The sequence below is a fragment of the Staurois parvus genome, unplaced genomic scaffold (genome assembly GCF_062004578.1).
Source record: "Staurois parvus isolate SC_StPar_1 unplaced genomic scaffold, SC_StPar_1.0 ptg001281l, whole genome shotgun sequence".
Classification (NCBI taxonomy): domain Eukaryota; kingdom Metazoa; phylum Chordata; class Amphibia; order Anura; family Ranidae; genus Staurois; species Staurois parvus.
Genome location: NW_028319077.1, coordinates 1,228,071 through 1,250,000, shown reverse-complemented (window position 1 = coordinate 1,250,000; position 21,930 = coordinate 1,228,071). Strand labels below are relative to the sequence as shown.

General features: G+C 46.4%; 1 protein-coding gene across 1 annotated transcript in view; it reads left to right on the top strand.

Moving 5' to 3' along the window:
• Positions 1-21,930, top strand: part of SZT2 (SZT2 subunit of KICSTOR complex) — a gene marked incomplete at its 5' end in the record, with an annotated part of 137,111 nt that overhangs the window by 61,097 nt on the left and 54,084 nt on the right. Inside the window, 8 exons of the mRNA XM_089660816.1 lie at positions 264-525; positions 1,801-1,880; positions 1,966-2,088; positions 12,584-12,786; positions 17,885-17,963; positions 18,369-18,449; positions 18,534-18,608; positions 20,336-20,395. Of these exons, the coding sequence (XP_089516942.1) occupies positions 264-525; positions 1,801-1,880; positions 1,966-2,088; positions 12,584-12,786; positions 17,885-17,963; positions 18,369-18,449; positions 18,534-18,608; positions 20,336-20,395 (963 nt within the window). The remainder of the gene's footprint in view (positions 1-263; positions 526-1,800; positions 1,881-1,965; positions 2,089-12,583; positions 12,787-17,884; positions 17,964-18,368; positions 18,450-18,533; positions 18,609-20,335; positions 20,396-21,930) is intronic.

Sequence of the window (21,930 nt, the reverse complement as noted above, 5' to 3'; positions counted from 1 at the left end):
GAAAGCAGGGTATGCCCTCCGGTTCCTTTCTCTTGCAGCATCTTAAAAAGCCACCCTTTCCTGCAGGAACTAGAGTTGTCTCCCCTACACCATGTGTATCAATAGAAGCACACAACCCTGCAGCCTAGAATGACTTCCTCCTCCTCCTGGCGGGCTTGCACTTGTGGGTTCCTAGTCCGAAAACACCCAAGCTCATCACTGATGAGGAGTGCTAATTCATTATGGAAACGTTTTATTTGTATGTTCTTTGTATTTTTAATCAGGAACCTAACCCATTCCTCAATTCCACCCTGGAGGTAGACGCCCTTATCCGAAGCCCCACACCTCCTCCATACAAAGAACAGACTCGTCTGGGAACATCGGGTCGTATCCTCCCATCCTTACACTACCCTCCAGACATTGTGCCGTTCGATGAGGTTCTCCGGGACGTCATGCCAGTGAAACCAATGCATCTTTCCAGCGAGGTGGACACCGTGTCCCGCCACGGAGCTCAGTTCCTGGAGATTAAGAGCACGGAGAGAAGAGGTGAGGAGAGAGGAAAATTCATCAGAAACTGGCTCACAACATTAGCATTACCACATAGATGAGATTAATTACTGTGGCTGATTGGATGAGGTGGAGAGGTGGGGTGGTCATATCTTGCTCTTCACCTCGTCCAGTCAGAGAATGCTTCGCATTCATTGAGAACTTGTAAAGCATTCTCTGAATGGCTCCCATGCTGAGCAGCCGACCTCCTGTGTTCAGAATGCAGCAGGGCAGCCTCTTGGCATCCTGCAGATCACTGGAGTATTGGAGTCTATACAGTGATTTCCAGCTTCTAGAGCAGGGGTGTCGAGCTCAATTTTATGGCGGGCCGCATCAGCATTATGGTTGCCCTCAAAGGGCCGGTTGTATCTGTAACACGATGTCCAGAGCACCCCACCCCCCTTACATCACAGTGCACCCCCCTTACCTTGTGCTGCTGCCAGGAAGAAGCTGGAGGCAGAGCTGGGAAGCAGAAAGTGCAGGGTCTGGAGGAGGACCAAAGAAGGGCTGGAGTCAGCTGCTGAAGTCTGCAGGGGAGGCGGAGACAAGAGGGTGCTGCGGTTGCACAGAGATGTGCAGGATCTGAGACCAAGGGTGGGGGGTTGCAGAAATCAGCCTCTCTGTGGCTGCATGGAGAAGAGCAGGATCTGTAAGAGGAGGTCAGTCCTCCTCTCTTCTTTTGACTGCTGAGACCAGGTGGAAACGAAGGAGTGCCACAACTGCAGGAGAGGTCTGGAGGCCAGATGAAATGGCCTAAAGGTCCGGATTTGGCTCTCGGACCTTGTGTTTGACACCTGGGTTCTAGCGGGATTCCACAGGTTTGGTATAGAGGAGGGCCAAAAGAGGGCTGAAGTCTGCAGGGGAAGCAGAGACAAGAGGGTGCTGAGGCTGCACAGAGATGTGCAGGATCTGTAGGAGGAGGTCTGTCCTCCTGTTTCCTGCCAATTGCTGAGACCAAGGGTGGGGGTTGCAGAAATCAGCCTCTCTCTGGCTGCATGGAAAAGAGCAGGATCTGTAGGAGGAGGTCTGTCCTCCTCTCTTCTTTTGACTGCTGAGACAAGGTGGAAACGAAGGAGTGCCACAGCTGCAGGAGAGGTCTGAGGGCCACCTGAAATGGCCTAAAGGGCCAGATTTGGCCCTCGGTCCTTGTGTTTGACACCTGGGTTCTAGCGGGATTCCACAGGTATGGTATGTACATAGGTACATCAGCTGGGCCCAAATGTGAAAATATATCATACCTGGAGTTCTTCTTTAACATTCACACTTGTATTGCAGAGGTGGAGAAGCAGCTGAAGATTGAAAACCTCTTTGTGACGTGGCAGCAGAGGTCAGCGCAGTCGAATATGCCGATCAGTGTGAGTCCCTTTTCATCAGCCTGGAGAAATCGTTCTGTTTCATGATCCTTGCTTGATTTCCCGGAGTTTCTTTTCTCTTCTGCAGCCGGCAGATTTGGACACACTGAAGCAGTCTGCCCGGATGGTTCATTACTGTGCCACCCCGCTGCTGTTCGATCCGTCATTTCAAGTGCAGGTTCAGAATGACCAGGGCAGGAGTGAAGGGAAGGTATGCCAGCCCACGAGGGGTCAACAACATGGGCTAGTATGGTATGGCGGGATTTCATAGATCTACAACATGGTATGCTGGGATCTCATAGATCTACAACATGGTATGCTGGGATCTCATAGACCACAACATGGTATGCTGGGATTTCATAGACCACAACATGGTATGCTGGGATCTCATAGATCTACAACATGGTATGCTGGGATTTCATAGATCTACAACATGGTATGCTGGGATCTCATAGACCACAACATGGTATGCTGGGATCTCATAGACCACAACATGGTATGCTGGGATTTCATAGATCTACAACATGGTATGCTGGGATTTCATAGATCTACAACATGGTATGCTGGGATCTCATAGACCACAACATGGTATGCTGGGATCTCATAGACCACAACATGGTATGCTGGGATCTCATAGATCTACAACACGGTATGCTGGGATCTCATAGATCTACAACACGGTATGCTGGGATTTCATAGACCACAACATGGTATGCTGGGATTTCATAGATCTACAACATGGTATGCTGGGATTTCATAGACCACAACATGGTATGCTGGGATCTCATAGATCTACAACATGGTATGCTGGGATTTCATAGATCTACAACATGGTATGCTGGGATTTCATAGACCTACAACATGGTATGCTGGGATTTCATAGATCTACAACATGGTATGCTGGGATTTCATAGATCTACAACATGGTACGCTGGGATTTCATAGATCTACAACATGGCATGCTGGGATTTCATAGATCTACAACATGGTATGCTGGGATTTCATAGACCTACAACACGGTATGCTGGGATTTCATAGATCTACAACATGGTATGCTGGGATTTCATAGATCTACAACATGGTATGCTGGGATTTCATAGATCTACAACACGGTATGCTGGGATTTCATAGACCACAACATGGTATGCTGGGATTTCATAGATCTACAACATGGTATGCTGGGATCTCATAGATCTACAACATGGTATGCTGGGATTTCATAGATCTACAACATGGTATGCTGGGATTTCATAGATCACAACATGGTATGCTGGGATTTCATAGACCACAACATGGTATGCTGGGATTTCATAGATCTACAACATGGTATGCTGGGATTTCATAGACCACAACATGGTATGCTGGGATTTCATAGATCTACAACATGGTATGCTGGGATTTCATAGATCTACAACATGGTATGCTGGGATCTCATAGATCTACAACATGGTATGCTGGGATTTCATAGATCTACAACATGGTATGTTGGGATTTCATAGATCTACAACATGGTATGCTGGGATTTCATAGATCTACAACATGGTATGGTGGGATCTCATAGATCTACAACATGGGATGCTGGGATTTCATAGATCTACAACATAGTATGGTGGGATCTCATAGATCACAACATGGTATGCTGGGATTTCATAGATCTACAACATGGGATGCTGGGATCTCATAGACCACAACACGGTATGCTGGGATTTCATAGATCTACAACATGGTATGCTGGGATTTCAAAGACCTACAACACATAGACCTACAACATGGCATGCTGGGATTTCATAGATCTACAACATGGTATGCTGGGATTTCATAGATCTACAACACGGTATGCTGGGATTTCATAGATCTACAACATGGTATGCTGGGATTTCATAGATCTACAACATGGTATGCTGGGATTTCAAAGACCTACAACACATAGACCTACAACATGGCATGCTGGGATTTCATAGATCTACAACATGGTATGCTGGGATTTCATAGATCTACAACATGGTATGCTGGGATTTCATAGATCTACAACATGGTATGCTGGGATTTCATAGATCTACAACATGGTATGCTGGGATTTCATAGATCTACAACATGGCATGCTGGGATTTCATAGATCTACAACATGGCATGCTGGGATTTCATAGATCTACAACATGGTATGCTGGGATCTCATAGATCTACAACATGGTATGCTGGGATTTCATAGATCTACAACATGGTATGCTGGGATTTCATAGACCTACAACATGGTATGCTGGGATTTCATAGATCTACAACATGGTATGCTGGGATTTCATAGATCTACAACATGGTACGCTGGGATTTCATAGATCTACAACATGGCATGCTGGGATTTCATAGATCTACAACATGGTATGCTGGGATTTCATAGACCTACAACACGGTATGCTGGGATTTCATAGATCTACAACATGGTATGCTGGGATTTCATAGATCTACAACATGGTATGCTGGGATTTCATAGATCTACAACACGGTATGCTGGGATTTCATAGACCACAACATGGTATGCTGGGATTTCATAGATCTACAACATGGTATGCTGGGATCTCATAGATCTACAACATGGTATGCTGGGATTTCATAGATCTACAACATGGTATGCTGGGATTTCATAGATCACAACATGGTATGCTGGGATTTCATAGACCACAACATGGTATGCTGGGATTTCATAGATCTACAACATGGTATGCTGGGATTTCATAGACCACAACATGGTATGCTGGGATTTCATAGATCTACAACATGGTATGCTGGGATTTCATAGATCTACAACATGGTATGGTGGGATCTCATAGATCTACAACATGGTATGCTGGGATTTCATAGATCTACAACATGGTATGTTGGGATTTCATAGATCTACAACATGGTATGCTGGGATTTCATAGATCTACAACATGGTATGGTGGGATCTCATAGATCTACAACATGGGATGCTGGGATTTCATAGATCTACAACATAGTATGGTGGGATCTCATAGATCACAACATGGTATGCTGGGATTTCATAGATCTACAACATGGGATGCTGGGATCTCATAGACCACAACACGGTATGCTGGGATTTCATAGATCTACAACATGGTATGCTGGGATTTCAAAGACCTACAACACATAGACCTACAACATGGCATGCTGGGATTTCATAGATCTACAACATGGTATGCTGGGATTTCATAGATCTACAACACGGTATGCTGGGATTTCATAGATCTACAACATGGTATGCTGGGATTTCATAGATCTACAACATGGTATGCTGGGATTTCAAAGACCTACAACACATAGACCTACAACATGGCATGCTGGGATTTCATAGATCTACAACATGGTATGCTGGGATTTCATAGATCTACAACATGGTATGCTGGGATTTCATAGATCTACAACATGGTATGCTGGGATTTCATAGATCTACAACATGGTATGCTGGGATTTCATAGATCTACAACATGGCATGCTGGGATTTCATAGATCTACAACATGGCATGCTGGGATTTCATAGATCTACAACATGGTATGCTGGGATCTCATAGATCCACAACATGGTATGCTGGGATTTCATAGATCTACAACATGGTATGCTGGGATTTCATAGACCACAACATGGTATGCTGGGATTTCATAGATCTACAACATGGCATGCTGGGATTTAATAGATCTACAACATGGTATGCTGGGATTTCATAGATCTACAACATGGTATGCTGGGATTTCATAGATCCACAACATGGTATGCTGGGATTTCATAGATCTACAACATGGCATGCTGGGATTTCATAGATCTACAACATGGTATGCTGGGATTTCATAGATCTACAACAGATCGGCTGCCACACATTCATTCTTATGCATTGCAATCTGTATAGAAACGTTTTTATCTGCCTCCCAGCAAAGCAAGATTTATTATATACCTGTAGTACGGTACCAGTTCAGTGACCCCGAAATCGATTCATAATAAAGTGTATATCTGGTCAAACGTAAAATGTACAAAAAGTTAACCCCTCGCCTACCGGCCACTTATACCCCCTTCCTGCCCAGGCCAATTTTCAGCTCTCAGCGCTGTCACACTTTGAATGACAATTGCGCGGTCATGCAACACTGTACCCATATGAATTTTTTATCATTGTTTTGAGACAGAGCTTTCTTTTGGTGGTATTTAATCACCTCTGGGTTTTTTATTTTTTGCTAAACAAACCAAAAACCACTGAAAATTTAAAAAAAAAAACATTTTTTTCTTAGTTTTTGTTAGAAAATTTTGTAAATAAGTGATTTTTCTCCTTCACTGATGTGGGCTAATCAGGCTGCAGTGATGGGCACTGATAGGTGGCACTGATGGGCACTGATGAGGAGGCACTAGTAGGTGGCACTGATGGGCATTGACAGGTAACACTTATATGGCACTGATTGGCAGCACTGACGGGCACTGATAGGTGTCACTGATGCGCATTGATAGGTGGCACTGATAGGCGACACTGATAGGTGGCACTGACTGGCACTGATAGGTGACACTGAAAGGCAGCTTAGATGGGCACTGATATGTGGCATTGATGTGCACTGGTAGGCACTGATATGTGGCATTGAGGAGGCACTGATGGGTACTGACAGGTGGCATTGATGAGCACTGACAGCTGGCATTGATGGACACTGACAGGTGGCACTGCTGGGGCTACACTGATCATCAGTGCCCTGATGATCAGTGTACATTTCCTCTCTGTGGAATGCCGATTACAGTCTCTCCTCTCGAGCTGTAAGTGTGACGGCTCGTGAGGAGAGAAATGCCGATAACCCGCATTTCCCTATTTACATGCGATCAGCTGTGATTGGACACAGCTTATCACATGACCAAGCCGACTTCTTCGGCTCTTTCCGTGGGTCGGTGATCAACACGCGGTTAGAGTGGGAGGATGTCATATGACGTCCTCACAGAATGAGACAACCGCCTTGCGCCCGTCATTCCCTTATATGGCGGGCGGGAGGAGGTTAAAGACACGTGCAGTAAACTCCTTCTAATAAATAATATAGTTAGTGCAGTGCTGTAATGCTAATAGAGAGAGATTTAAGTAAATAAAAGTAAAAGTTCATAGAGTCCTTTATACAGTAAAAAGTGACTGCAAACGAAAGTGTTGTGAAGACCTCCTCAGCATTAGATAGGTGACTGGAACCAAATAGATAAAAATGCGCACTCACCGACCGCGCATTTAAAATGCGCATGTATGCAATTTTATCCAGGTAATCGGCCAGGCATGTGGATCAGCCAAACGTATAGGTCATCCCTCTCAGGTAAAAACATCAGCCTTGGGTGCAGTAATATGCCTCTAGGTCCAGAGAGCCTTCTTGCCCAAAGTGTTAAGGTAGGTTAAGCTCCCTCTCCTGGTTGCAAGGTGCCCTAGGAATTGGCTGCTGTAAATCTGGAACCCTTCACATCGTACCACACTCCTCCTGCTACTAGCAATACACTGAACTCAGCTCAGGAGCACGCATCAAACCTTTGGGCACCCCAGCTAAAAATTTGTATTAATGTGCATAAAGAAGCCAGGGAAAGATGGAAAAATCTCCAAAAGGCATCAAATTACAGATTAGACATTCCTATAATATGTCAACAAAAGTTAGATTTTATTTCCATCATTTACACTTTCAAAATAACAGAAAACAAAAAAATGGCGTCTGCAAAAGTTTGGGCACCCTGCAGAATTTATAGCATGCACTGCCCCCTTTGCAAAGCTGAGACCTGCCAGTGTCATGGATTGTTCTCAATCATCGTCTGGGAAGACCAGGTGATGTCAATCTCAAAGGTTTTAAATGCCCAGACTCATCTGACCTTGCCCCAACAATCAGCACCATGGGTTCTTCTAAGCAGTTGTCTAGAAAACTGAAACTGAAAATAGTTGACGCTCACAAAGCTGGAGAAGGCTATAAGAAGATAGCAAAGCATTTTCAGATGTCAATATCCTCTGTTCGGAATGTAATTAAGAAATGGCAGTCATCAGGAACAGTGGAAGTTAAAGCAAGATCTGGAAGACCAAGAAAAATATCAGACAGAACAGCTCGCAGGATTGTGAGAAAAACAATTCAAAACCCACGTTTGACTGCACGATCCCTCCAGAAAGATCTGGCAGACATTGGAGTTGTGGTACACTATTCCACTATAAAGAGATACTTGTACAAATATGGTCTTCATGGAAGAGTCATCAGAAGAAAACCTCTTCTACGTCCTCACCACAAAAATCATCGTTTGAACTTTGCAAATGAACATATAGACAAGCCTGATGCATTTTGGAAACAAGTTCTGTGGACCGATGAGGTTAAAATTGAACTTTTTGGCCGGAATGAGCAAAGGTATGTTTGGAGAAGAAGGGGCACAGAATTGAATGAAAAGAACCTCTGTCCAACTGTGAAGCATGGGGTTGGATCAATCATGCTTTGGGGTTGTGTTGCAGCCAGTGGCACAGGGAACATCTCATGAGTAGAAGGAAAAATGGATTCAATAAAATTTCAGCACATTTTGGATGGTAACTTGATGCCATCTGTGAAAAAGCTGAAGTTAAAGAGAGGATGGCTTCTACAAATGGATAATGATCCTAAACACACCTCGAAATCCACGGGGGATTACATCAAGAGGCGTAAACTGAAGGTTTTGCCATGGCCTTCACAATCTCCTGACCTCAACATCATTGAAAATCTATGGATAGACCTTAAAAGAGCCGTGCGTGACAGACAGCCCAGAAATCTCAAAGAACTGGAAGACTTTTGTAAGGAAGAATGGGTAAAGATACTTCAAAGAAGAATTGAAAGACTCTTGGCTGGCTACAAAAAGCGTTTACAAGCCGTGATACTTGCCAAAGGGGGCAGTACAAGATATTAACTCTGCAGGGTGCCCAAACTTTTGCAGACACCATTTTTTTGTTTTCTGTTATTTTGAAAGTGTAAATGATGGAAATAAAATCTAACTTTTGTTGACATATTATAAGAATGTCTAATCTGTGATTTGATGCCTTTTGGAGATTTTTCCATCTTTCCTTGGCTTCTTTATGCACATTAATACAAATTTTTAGCTGGGGTGCCCAAACTTTCCATCCCCACTGTATATATTTCTGCTTTTAGCCTCTTCCAGTGTGTGTGTATTGTACTGGACCAGCTTTTGATAGGGGACAATGGCGGACCATGCCTGCACAATGTGTATCAGCACCGCCTCCACCAGAGGAGATGTGGCAGGGTGACAACACAGGAGAACAATTGGGAAACAATTCTCATTCCATAGCAGGAAGTGCCTGAACGAAGATCATCATGGCAGGATCACCAAGGGTTATTTTAACCTCTTCCTGTCCTGCCCATGCCAATAAATGGCTGGGCAGGCATGCTGCCAATGCAGGTGGACGTTTCTAAACGTCCCCCCCCGCATCCATTGCATGTGCGCGCTCCCTGGGACAACGATCGCTGTACGGGACCTCTGTGTGAGGTGTCGATTCATGTGATCACTGATTGGCCAATCAGTGATCACATGAATAGTAGTAAGCAAGATGTCACTTGCTGACATTGCTTACTACGTGTGAAATCTGTGAATAATCACAGAGGTCACATGGTACAGGGCTATTCACAGTAACCTTGTACCATGTGACAAGCTGTGACCAATCACAGTTCGCGCAGTATTTCTCAATTGCTGCAGGAATGCAACCAGAGAGAAGGAGAAATGATTGCTTTTACAGCCTTTATAGGTGTAAAAGCAATCTGTAAAAAAAAAAAAAAAAATCTTCACCCCCCCCCCCCCACAAGTAGTACTGTGTCACTGTGGTGACACTGTACTGTTAGGGTGACAATATGTTAAAAAAAAAAACATAAATAATAATATAAAAAATTAAAAATGTAAGAAAATGTTTTGAAAAATTATAATTTTTGGTTATAAACTAATTTTTGTTTTTTTGTTATTTTTTTTTACTAAACGGATAGATTAATACATTTTGGCCAAGATTTATGAAGAAAGATTATTTATTTGCAAAATTTTATAAGAAAAACACTTTTTTTTTTTCAAAATGTTTGGTGTTTTTCATTTGTATAGCACCACCAGAAGAAAGTTTTATCTGTATTAAAAAAAGCTAAATATTTCATATGGGTACAGTGTTGCATGACCGCGCAATTGTCATTCAAAGTGTGATAGCGCTGAAAGCTGAAAATTGTCCTGGACAGGAAGGGGGGGAAAGTGTCCGGACTGGAAGGGGGGGAAAGTGTCCGGACTGGAAGGGGGGGAAAGTGTCCGGACTGGAAGGGGGGGAAAGTGTCCGGACTGGAAGGGGGGGAAAGTGTCCGGACTGGAAGGGGGGGAAAGTGTCCGGACTGGAAGGGGGGGAAAGTGTCCGGACTGGAAGGGGGGGAAAGCGTCCGGACTGGAAGGGGGGGAAAGCGTCCGGACTGGAAGGGGGGGGAAAGCGTCCGGACTGGAAGGGGGGGAAAGCGTCCGGACTGGAAGGGGGGGAAAGCGTCCGGACTGGAAGGGGGGGAAAGCGTCCGGACTGGAAGGGGGGGAAAGCGTCCGGACTGGAAGGGGGGGAAAGCGTCCGGACTGGAAGGGGGGGAAAGTGTCCGGACAGGAAGTGGTTAGAGAAAGGTACAGACGTACATCTGCTTTAAGGCCCGGGGATGATGGGTGTCACTGGTTAAGTGCATTCATCAATTATTCATTGCCGGGTTCATTTGACTTGCAGCTCACCCCATTCTGACCTGCCTTGAGCTGCTTTTGCAGTCAGGTCAACGTGTGAGGAGAGAATCTTTTTCCATCAACACTGGCTGTTATGCAGGCCATAGACGGGTCGAAAATCTTCCGTTTGTTAAAAAAAAAGAAAAATTGGTCGTTCGATCGGCCGACGTTACCACCAACGGTAAAAAAATCAGCTGATTTTCGCCCCGTCTATGGCCTGCATTTAACCCCATAATTACTTCTGTCCCTTGCAGAGACAGGGGAGCACACAGGGGAGCACACAGGGGAGCAATACATAAGAATAAAAGAAGAAGAATTCCAGTCCGCTATTATATTTTATATGAAAAGTCTTGTGGTTGCAACAATGTATCCATTTGTATCTATTTTGGATACAGATGTTTTTATTCGGATACAAATGGATACATTGTTGCAACCGCAAGACTTTTCATATAAAATATAATAGCGGACTGGAATTCTTCTTCCTCGTCCTCCTCTTCCTTGTCCTCCTCTTCCTCGTCCTCCTCTTCCTCGTCCTCCTCTTCCTCGTCCTCCTCTTCCTCGTCCTCCTCTTCCTCGTCCTCCTCTTCCTCGTCCTCCTCTTCCTCGTCCTCCTCTTCCTCGTCCTCCTCTTCCTCGTCCTCCTCTTCCTCGTCCTCCTCTTCCTCGTCCTCCTCTTCCTCGTCCTCCTCTTCCTCGTCCTCCTCTTCCTCGTCCTCCTCTTCCTCGTCCTCCTCCTCCTCGTCCTCCTCTTCCTCCTCTTCCTCCTCTTCCTCGTCTTCCTCGTCTTCCTCGTCTTCCTCGTCCTCGTCCTCCTCTTCCTCGTCCTCCTCTTCCTCGTCCTCCTCCTCCTCGTCCTCCTCTTCCTCGTCTTCCTCGTCTTCCTCGTCCTCGTCCTCCTCTTCCTTGTCCTCCTCTTCCTCGTCCTCCTCTTCCTCGTCCTCCTCATCCTTCCTCGTCCTTCTCGCCCTCGCCCGCCCTCGCCCTCGCCCGCCCTCGCCCTCCCTCGCCCTCGCCCTCCCTCGTCCTGCCCTCCCTCCTCCTCTTCTTCCCCCTCCTCCTCTTCCTCTTCTTCCCCCTCCTCCTCTTCCTGTTCTTCCCCCTCCTCCTCTTCCTCTTCTTCCCCCTCCTCCTCTTCCTCTTCTTCCCCCTCCTCCTCTTCCTCTTCTTCCCCCTCCTCCTCTTCCTCTTCTTCCCCCTCCTCCTCTTCCTCTTCTTCCCCCTCCTCCTCTTCCTCTTCTTCCCCCTCCTCCTCTTCCTCTTCTTCCCCCTCTTCCTCTTCTTCCCCCTCTTCCTCTTCTTCCCCCTCTTCCTCTTCTTCCCCCTCTTCCTCTTCTTCCCCCTCTTCCTCTTCTTCCCCCTCTTCCTCTTCTTCCCCCTCCCCCTCTTCCTCTTCTTCCCCCTCCCCCTCTTCCTCTTCTTCCCCCTCCCCCTCTTCCTCTTCTTCCCCCTCCCCCTCTTCCTCTTCTTCCCCCTCCTCCTCTTCCTCTTCTTCCCCCTCCTTCCTCTTCCTCTTCTTTTTCCTCCTTCCTCTTCTTTTTCCTCCTTCCTCTTCTTTTTCCTCCTTCCTCTTCTTTTTCCTCCTCTTCCTCCTTCTCCTCTTCCTCCTTCTCCTCTTCCTCCTTCTCCTCTTCCTCCTTCTCCTCTTCCTCCTGTAACGTTTCTTGAGCAGATTTTTTTTTTTATCGGTAAAACGATCGGCCGATTTGCCCATCATTGCCGTCAAAATCACCCGCAAATTTTCCAACATGCCCGATTAAAAAAAATGTGCAAAAAGCCCAAAAACGGCCGACCAGTTAACCCAAATTAACCCATGTGCGAAAATCGGCCGTTTTTTTTTTTCCCGTCTGAAAAATCGGCCGATTTTCGACTCGTCTATGGCCGGCATTAGTCTGTCTTGCATTCTTCAGGGGGGGGGATTCACTTTTGTGACCACACTTGAAGTGGAAGGATACATTTTACAATGTATGACTATGCATTTTCGCAGAAACGGCACCGATCCAATGACTCGGGAACGTCGGGCAGAGACCGCAGTCACAGTTGTGATTCCGCAGATATGCCTCCCAGCAAAGCGAAGGATGAACCGTGGCTCCAGGAACTGTGCACAGCATTCATGCAGCAATACATCCAATACCTACAGAGTACCGGCTTCATCCTTGTCCAGCTACGGCCTGCTTCTCCCGCCCGCAGGTAAGTGCCAGTCGTGTGTGTTGGGCTAAGAGGGCTCTTGTCCTTTGATTAGTAATGATTTAAACACTATATTTCAAGGTTAACCCCTTGACGCCGAGCGCACGCAAATATGTGTCTGGGCCTTGACGCTGAGTGGCTGCATATTTGCGTGCAATTAGAAAATACTTACGTGCTGAGAGTGCACTCCCAGCACATATGTCCGTGACTCACGGAAAGGTCCCGATCTCCCCTTTTGATCGGGACCTTTTTCCGATCATGTGGAGGCGAATCACGGAGGTCACATGACCCTAAAACCCCGCCCGCCTCCCGACTTCTGGAACTCTTAAAGGGCCGGGAGGCTCTGGCGCTAAGAGGTTAACGTGACCCTGTCACCGGCTCTTGCTTATGATTAACCCCTCGGTGCCGGCGCCTCCCGACCCTTTAAGGGTTTCAGAAGCTGGGAGGTGGGGCACGGTTTTAAAAAAAGTAAACAGAAAAAAGAAAAAATTGGTAAAAAAAAAAATATAAATTGTAGAAAAAAAGTTTAAAAATTTAATAAAACATTATTTCGATTTTCTATGTTTGCATACTGTCACCAGTCAGTATCCCTGATCACCGCCGTACCAGTCACACGATGACGCTGTACTGCACTGGTGACAGTATGTAAAGAAAAAAGAATTGTGGAAAAAAAAAAAAGAATTTTAATTTCCTAATTTTCCAAAAATTTATGACAAATTACAACTTCAAAAAACTCGCTCTGACTCTTATTAACCCCTTGGCGCCAGTGTCTCCCTGCCCTTTAAGGGTTTCAGGGTCATGTGACCACCGTGATTTGCCGTCGCGGCGGTCACATGCTCAGGAAAGGTCCCGATCTCCTCTTTCGATCGGGACCTTTCCGTGAGTATCAGACATGTGTGCTGGGAGTGCGCAGGGCGCTCGCTCTCAGCACACATGTTTTTCTTTATTGCACGCATATTTGCGGCCGCTTGGCGTCAAGACCCAGACGCCGAGAGGCCGCACATTTGCGTACGGCTGGCGCCAAGAGGTTAAAGTAAATTTCAGAAGGCGGGGTGGGGATTTAGGATCATGTGATCGCCATGATGCACCGTCACGTGATCGGGAAAGGTCCCAAGAGGAGATCGGGACCTTTCCGTGAGTACCGGACATGTGTGCTGGGAGTGCGCAGTGTTTTTCTTCAGTATCTTTCTCATTCACTGAGGGACAAAAGAAGTCTCAACTGTCAGCCTATTCTGATGCCTACAGGAGGATTGGAAAACAAAAAATGATAGACCAGCCCAGGATGGCCCCACCAGTCTTTCTTCTTTTTTCTCGAACGTGACTGTCAGTTAAAAGCCATGCCCTCTTCTGCAGAGCTAACCAGATCCCGTAGGCTGTGACATACTAGCTCTGGTCAGTTCTGAAGGGGGAGGAAAGTTGGGTTTATCCATACGCTGTATAAGTGACGCAGTATGTGGGTTCTGGTTAGCTCTGAAGAGGGTATGGCCCTCGAAACGCATTAGCTGTACCCGATTGGGTGGGCATGCTTCTGGTGGTGGCTTGGTTTATATATATATATATATACGCCTGTGCCATTTCTGCTTTTGTGAGTATAATGCATCTCCAGAATACGCCCCTTTTTAACCAATGATACCACAAAGCTCCTAATTCACTCTCTGGTTATCTCTCGCCTCGACTACTGCAACTCCCTCCTCATTGGATGACCTTTACACAGGCTATCCCCCCTCCAGTCCATCATGAATACTGCTGCCAGGCTCATCCACCTCACCAACCGTTCAGAGCCTGCTACCCCTCTCTGCCAATTCCTCCATTGGCCTCCATTCAGTGTCCTCCACCCCTCTCTGCAAATCCCTCCATTGGCCTCCATTCAGTGTCCTCCACCCCTCTCTGCAAATCCCTCCATTGGCCTCCATTCAGTGTCCTCCACCCCTCTCTGCAAATCCCTCCACTGGCCTTCATTCAGTGTCCTCCATCCCTCTCTGCCAATCGCTCCACTGGCTTTCATTCAGTGTTCTCCATCCCTCTCTGCCAATCCCTCGATTGGCCTCCATTCAGTGTCCTCCACCCCTCTCTGCCAATCCCTCCACTGGCCTCCACTCAGTGTCCTCCACCCCTCTCTGCCAATCCCTCTACTGGCCTCCACTCGCCCGAAGAAAAAACTTCAAAATACTAACAACTTACAAAGCCGTCCACAACTCTGCCCCGGCTACATCACCAACCTGGTCTCAAAATATCAACCAAACTGCTCTCTTCGATCCTCCCAAAACCTTCTGCTCTCTAGTTCCCGTGTCACCTCCTCCCATGCTTGCCTCCAGGACTTCTCCTGAGCTTTCTCCCATCCTATGGAACTCCCTACCCCAATCCGTCCAGCAGTCTCCTAATCTATCCACTTTTTAGATGATCCCTGAAAACCTTTCTCTTTAAAGAAGCCTATCCTGCTTCTACCTAGTAAGCCGCCATTTGTTTCCTCCATCAGCCCATCCCCCCACAGCTATTACCTTTTTGTATCGCTCAACCTTTCCTCCTACATTGTAAGCTCCCAGGAGCCGGGCCCTCTGTGTCCTCTTGTACCAAATTGTATTGTAACTGTAATGTCCGCCTTCATTTTGTACAGCGCTGAGCCAACTGTTGGCGCCATATAAGTGCTGTATAATAATAATGGATTTAAGTTTTTATTAAAGAGCCGTACAGTAATGCGCTAGGTTGGTGCGCCTCCTTGTTTGTGGTTCAGTATTGGTTTCTCCCTAACTGAAGAGGGCGGCAAGGCTTCAGCGCGCACATTGGTGGTTCAAGCTGCTGGAGATCTACAATGGCCCATTTTGGGGGTTCAAGGTGGACTCCATGCAGATGTCATAAGATTGCCACACCTGGAGTGCGTCCCTTTTTTTTTTCCCTGCTTGAACCAATGTTACTGTGTATATACCATACCTGGCTGATGCCCCTAGAAGCTGGAAATCGCATAGCAGACACTGCTACTACACACCGCTCAGCACGGGCCATTCAGAGAATGCTTTGTATTTTCTGAATGAATGGCAAAGCCTCCACTGATTGAGGTGGAGCATGTGGCATCACTTCCCCACCCCACCACCTCGTCCAATCAGAGATTGCTTTGTATTTTCTGAATGAATGGCAAAGCCTCCACTGATTGAGGTGGAGCATGTGGCATCACTTCCCCACCCCACCACCTCGTCCAATCAGAGATTGCTTTGTATTTTCTGAATGAATGGCAAAGCCTCCACTGATTGAGGTGGAGCATGTGGCATCACTTCCCCACCCCACCACCTCGTCCAGTCAGAGAATGCTTTGTATTTTCTGAATGAATGGCAAAGCCTCCACTGATTGAGGTGGAGCATGTGGCATCACTTCCCCACCCCACCACCTCGTCCAATCAGAGAATGCTTTGTATTTTCTGAATGAATGGCAAAGCCTCCACTGATTGAGGTGGAGCATGTGGCATCACTTCCCCACCCCACCACCTCGTCCAATCAGAGATTGCTTTGTATTTTCTGAATGAATGGCAAAGCCTCCACTGATTGAGGTGGAGCATGTGACATCACTGCCCCACCCCACCACCTCATCCAATCAGAGAATGTTTTGTATTATTTGAATGAATGGCAATGCCTCCACTGATTGAGGTGGAGCATGTGACATCACTACCCCACCACCTCGTCCAATCAGAGAATGTTTTGCATTCATTCAGAAAATGCGAAGTGATATCTGAATGGCACCCATGCTGAATGGCTGACCACCTGTGTTCACAATACATCAGGCCGGCTGCTCAGCGTGAGACCTGGAAGTTAGTTGAGATCACTGAAATAGCAATGCCTACCCCAGTGGATTCCTGCTTCTAGGGGCATCAGTCAGGGATGGTATGTACATAGTTACGTTGGTCCAAACTGCGCCTATGATACTATGTCAAAATATACCATGCCTGGAGTTCTTCTTTAACTTTCCTTTTGGGGGAAAAAAAAAAGGCTGCAGTTCTTCTTCAATCAACCCAAGGTGCGGTGACCGAGTCTCTTTAACCACTTCCCGACCGGCCGTTGTGTATATAAACGGCCGGACGGTGGCAGTACAGGGTCGGGTGGCCGTTTATGAACGGCCTCCCCACACCCTGCTTGTGCGCGCTCCCTGGGAGCGCGCAGCACCGCGATCCGGTGCCCGCTGTGTCCTCCGGACACAGTGAAACACTGATCGTCGGACGGGACCTCTGTACGAGGTCCCAATCATGTGATCACTGATTGGCCAATCAGTGATCACATGCAAAGTAGTAAGCAAGATGTCACTTGTGACATCATTGCTTACTACGTGTGAAATCTGTGAATGATCACAGAGGTCACATGGTACAAGGCTATTCACAACAGCCTTCTACCATGTGACAAGCTGTGACCAATCACAGCTCACTCAGTACTTCTCAATGACTGCAAGAATGCAGACAGAGAGAAAGAGAAATTATTGCTTTTACATCCTATATGGGTATAAAAGCAATCAGTAAAAAAAAAAAAAAAAAATCTTCATCACCCCTCACAAGTAGTAGTGTCACCATGGTGACACTGTACTGCTAGGGTGACCGTATGTAAAAAAAAATAAATAAATAAAAAATAATAATATAAAAATGTAAAAAAAAATGTTTAAAAATTATAATTTTTGGTTATAAACTAATTTGTTTTTTTTTTTTGTTTTTTTGCTAAAAAGATAACGGAATACATTTTGGCCAAGATTTATGATGAAATATTATTTATTTGCAAAATTTTATAAAAAAAAAACACTTTTGTTCAAAATATTTGGACTTTTTCATTACATAGCAAAAAAAAAAAAATCCCAGTGGTGAATAAATACCACCAAAATAAAGCTTTATCTGTCTCAAAAAAATGGTAAAAAATTAATTTGGGTACAGTGTTGCATGACTGCGCAATTGTCATTCAAAGTGTGATAGCGCTGAAAGCTGAAAATTGCCCTGGTCAGGAAGGGGGTAAAAGTGTCCGGTCAGGAAGGGGGTAAAAGTGTCCGGACTGGAAGTGGTTAATAAAGTATATAGCCATTAAAAAAAAAAAACGAGCAAGCTAAAGCGGGAATAAATTTGCGATCTTTGTGTCCACAGCGTAGCGCGGATCAGAGCGGTGGCTTCATTGGCTTCAGAGAACAGAGCATCCAAAGCGAAAAGCGAGGGCAGCCCTAAGGTACGTGCTGAGTGCTGGGACCCGGGGAAGACACATTATTATCCTGGCCGGTGAAGGAATCTAAAACTACTTGTTGAAGGAAACCTGCACTGAGAAGATATGTAGAGTGCCATTGCAGAACACGGCTTTAGAAAATGCGAATTGCTTGGCCCTGTGGTGCCTGGCCATAAGGTTTAGAGCAGGGGCGGACTGACAACTCATGGGGCCCCCAGGCAATAGAGGATCATGGGGCCCGTGTCCTTGCCCAAACTCAAAAAAGTCTATGAAAAACGTACCAGGGGCATCTCATGGGGCCCCATACTGACCCCGGGCCCTCGGGGCAGTGCCCGAGTTTCCAAATGGTCAGTCCGCCCCTGGTTTAGAGTCATTAAATGATATAAAACCTGTAATGTGTTTGCCTTGCAGAGTACCACTCCTACAGTGACCACTTATCACCTGCAGAGGGCGCTGCCTGGAGGCATTGTGCTGATGGAACTCTCCTTTCAGGTTGGTAGGAGGAACGGACAGGTAATGGTGACAGCTGAGCAGATTTGAACCCTCAGGATTCTGATCCGTGTCTTTCTTCCACAGGGATGCTATTTCTGTGTGAAGCAATATGCTCTGGAATGTTCTCGCATACCAATGGGCCAGTCTGTTAACTCACAGGTACCTACTGCACGTCTGTGAAGTATATCATCTATATACTCTGTAACTTAATCTTCCTTCACTGAAATTGTAAGTCATGTCAACGGTTCCCAGTGAATGAATTATCCACATCGTTAGTGATGTCACCGCTGCATTCTCAGTGATGTCACTTGTTTCTAATGTATGGATAGGCTGACTTCTCAGTGATGTCACTGGTCTCTAGTGAATGGATAGGCTGTATTCTCAGTGATGTCACCGGTCTCTAGTGAATGGATAGGCTGCATTCTCAGTGATGTCACTGTTCTCTAGTGAATGGATAGGCTGACTTCTCAGTGATGTCACTGGTCTCTAGTGAATGGATAGGCTGTATTCTCAGTGATGTCACCGGTCTCTAGTGAATGGATAGGCTGCATTCTCAGTGATGTCACCGGTCTCTAGTGAATGGATAGGCTGCATTCTCAGTGATGTCACCGGTCTCTAGTGAATGGATAGGCTGTATTCTCAGTGATGTCACCGGTCTCTAGTGAATGGATAGGCTGTATTCTCAGTGATGTCACCAGTTTCTAGTGAATGGATAGGCTGCATTCTCAGTGATGTCACTGGTCTCTAGTGAATAGGTTGCATTCTCAGTGATGTCACTGGTCCCTAGCAAATGGATAGGCTACTTTCTCAGTGATGTCACCAGTCCCTAACGAATGGATAGGCTGCATTCTCAGTGATGTCACTTGTCTCTAGTGAATGGATAGGCTGCATTCTCAGTGATGTCACTGGTCTCTAGTGAAAGGATAGGCTACTTTCTCAGTGATGTCACTGGTCTCTAGTGAATGGATAGGCTGTATTCTCAGTGATGTCACTGTTCTCTAGTGAATGGATAGGCTGCATTCTCAGTGATGTCACCGGTCTCTAGTGAAAGGATAGGCTGCATTCTCAGTGATGTCACTGGTCTCTAGTGAATGGATAGGCTGTATTCTCAGTGATGTCACTGTTCTCTAGTGAATGGATAGGCTGCATTCTCAGTGATGTCACCGCTCTCTAGTGAATGGATAGGCTGCATTCTCAGTGATGTCACCGGTCTCTAGTGAATGGATAGGCTACTTTCTCAGTGATGTCACTGGTCTCTAGTGAATAGACTGCATTCTCAGTGATGTCACTGGTCCCTAGCGAATGGATAGGCTGCGTTCTCAGTGATGTCACTTGTCTCTAGTGAATGGATAGGCTACTTTCTCAGTGATGTCACCAGTCCCTAGTGAATGGATAGGCTGCATTCCCATTTCTTACAGGCATCATATACGCCACCCAACCCTCTGAAAATGGATTGTTTATGTTCATTCCTGAATTCCTTCACCTGCTCTGATGCTAGATGGTCAGTAAAGTAAAATTCGAAGCACAATGACAAAATCTAAATCACAGTCACCAACAGCAACCATATCTTAGTAGATCGCATTGAGCCAATTAGAATATGGTTTTGTATTATTGTAGGTCCCTTGTGCCCCGTTGAGAATGTCTGTATGTGTGTGTGGCCTGGCAGCCTGTCATCCTAATCCCTACAGCTTACAGTGCAGGGACAAATCATTTATAATAACCGCATTTTGTGTGATCTGTCAGACAGCTGCTCCCTCGTTCCTTACTGCTGAGAGTCCCGTGTCTGCCTGAGCCGTGTAAGGAAAACTGTCCGTGTTGGTTAAGCAGCCATCTTGTCTGTGCGTTCTCTTTCTGTTGTGTACAAGTGTCATGTCCTCTCTTATCAGGGTGCCCTCTCCATGCGAACCCATTGCAGGAATACCCCTGAAAGTGCCTCCGAGTCTGCGGTATGTCCTGTCTCTCCCTTCCCCCCACCCCCCCCTGCTCTCAGGCCCCTCCCGCACTTGGCGCTGTCCGCACTCCTGGTGTCCCGCCTCCTGTCCTTGTTTGTCATGGAACAATAACCTGTGTTTTGGTGCCTCTGTGTTAATGCTGAACAATCGTCATCCCTTCCTCTTCTCACACTTTGTAATTTTCTAAGTATGTGTCAGCGGCTCTCGTAATCCCGCGCGGCGTGTCTGACGGCACGCCACCACTTCTGTTCTCCTGTCTCTTTTTCATGAGCGCGTCAGCCCTGTCGCTGTGTGTGATCCTCTCCGCAATGTCACATTACCCATTCTGTTCATGGCTCAGTGGGGAGTGTCAGACGGTTTTCAGAAAACGAAAACCCGAATCTCTGCATCAGCACTGCAATGAATTAAACTCACCTCTGGAGGTGACGATCGGGTGGTGGTACCAAGGCTGAGCTGAACCGGTAGGCCTCATCTGGGGGGGGGGGTATAAGCTTCTCATGTTGGTGCTGGGCTTTAACGCATTGTCTTCAGGTGTTGGTGACGGGAAAATCTCCGACATTGTCGCAGTTGACCAGCTGTGAGATGATTAGAATGAGAGTTGTCCCTCCGCTTGGTGAAAAGGATCAGGAGAATAGAATTGTTGTTGTCTTTGGCATGTGATCTGGTGACCGCTTTGCACATGGTTCAGTTTTGGCAACGATATCCCAATCCCCCCCCTCTCCCCCAACGCTGTTGTGTATTGGTGATGGTGGTTTCTGCTGCACACATAAGACTTTGTCGCTTTCCGCTGTTTTGGGTAGAATGTCACTGACTTGGTAAGTGTAAGTTCACCTTTTCTTTTATTGTATTACATGCTGCCTGTTTATTGTTTACATCATACAGCTGTGCTCATAGGTTTATACACCCCTGGCAGAAATTGTAACATGTTCCCTCTTTTTTTGCTGCACCAACGCCGCAAAACAGCCCCAACACAACTACTTGAAGTGATGAGACCAAAATTAAACTTTACAATCCTAACCATAAACATTGTGTTTGGAGAGTCAACAAGGCCCACCATCTCTACTGTGAAGCATGGTGGTGGATCTTTGCTGTGTTGAGGATGGTGTGAGCCAGAGCGATACAGTAAACTTACTCAAAGATGATGGCAGGCTGTTTTGCTTTGTCTTTTAAAGTAGTTGTAAAGGCTGAAGGTTTTTTACCTTTGTGCACTCTATGCATGAAGGCAAAAAAACGTCTGTGTACAGCAGTGCCCACAGCCCCCTCAATATTCACCTGAGCCTCATCACGATCCAGCAATGTGAGCAACAGCCTCGGCTGTCCCAGGTCTCTGCCTCCCTATTGGCCGAGACCTAGGTCTCTGCCTCCCTTTTGGCAGAGACAGCAAGTTGGAGCCATTGGCTCCCGCTGCTGTCAATCACAGCCAGTCAGTCAATGAGAGAGGGAGCAGGGCCAAGCCGCGGCTTCGTGTGTGAATGGACACACGAAGCAGCTGGTGCCCCCATAGGAAGCTGCTTGCTGTGGGGGAACCT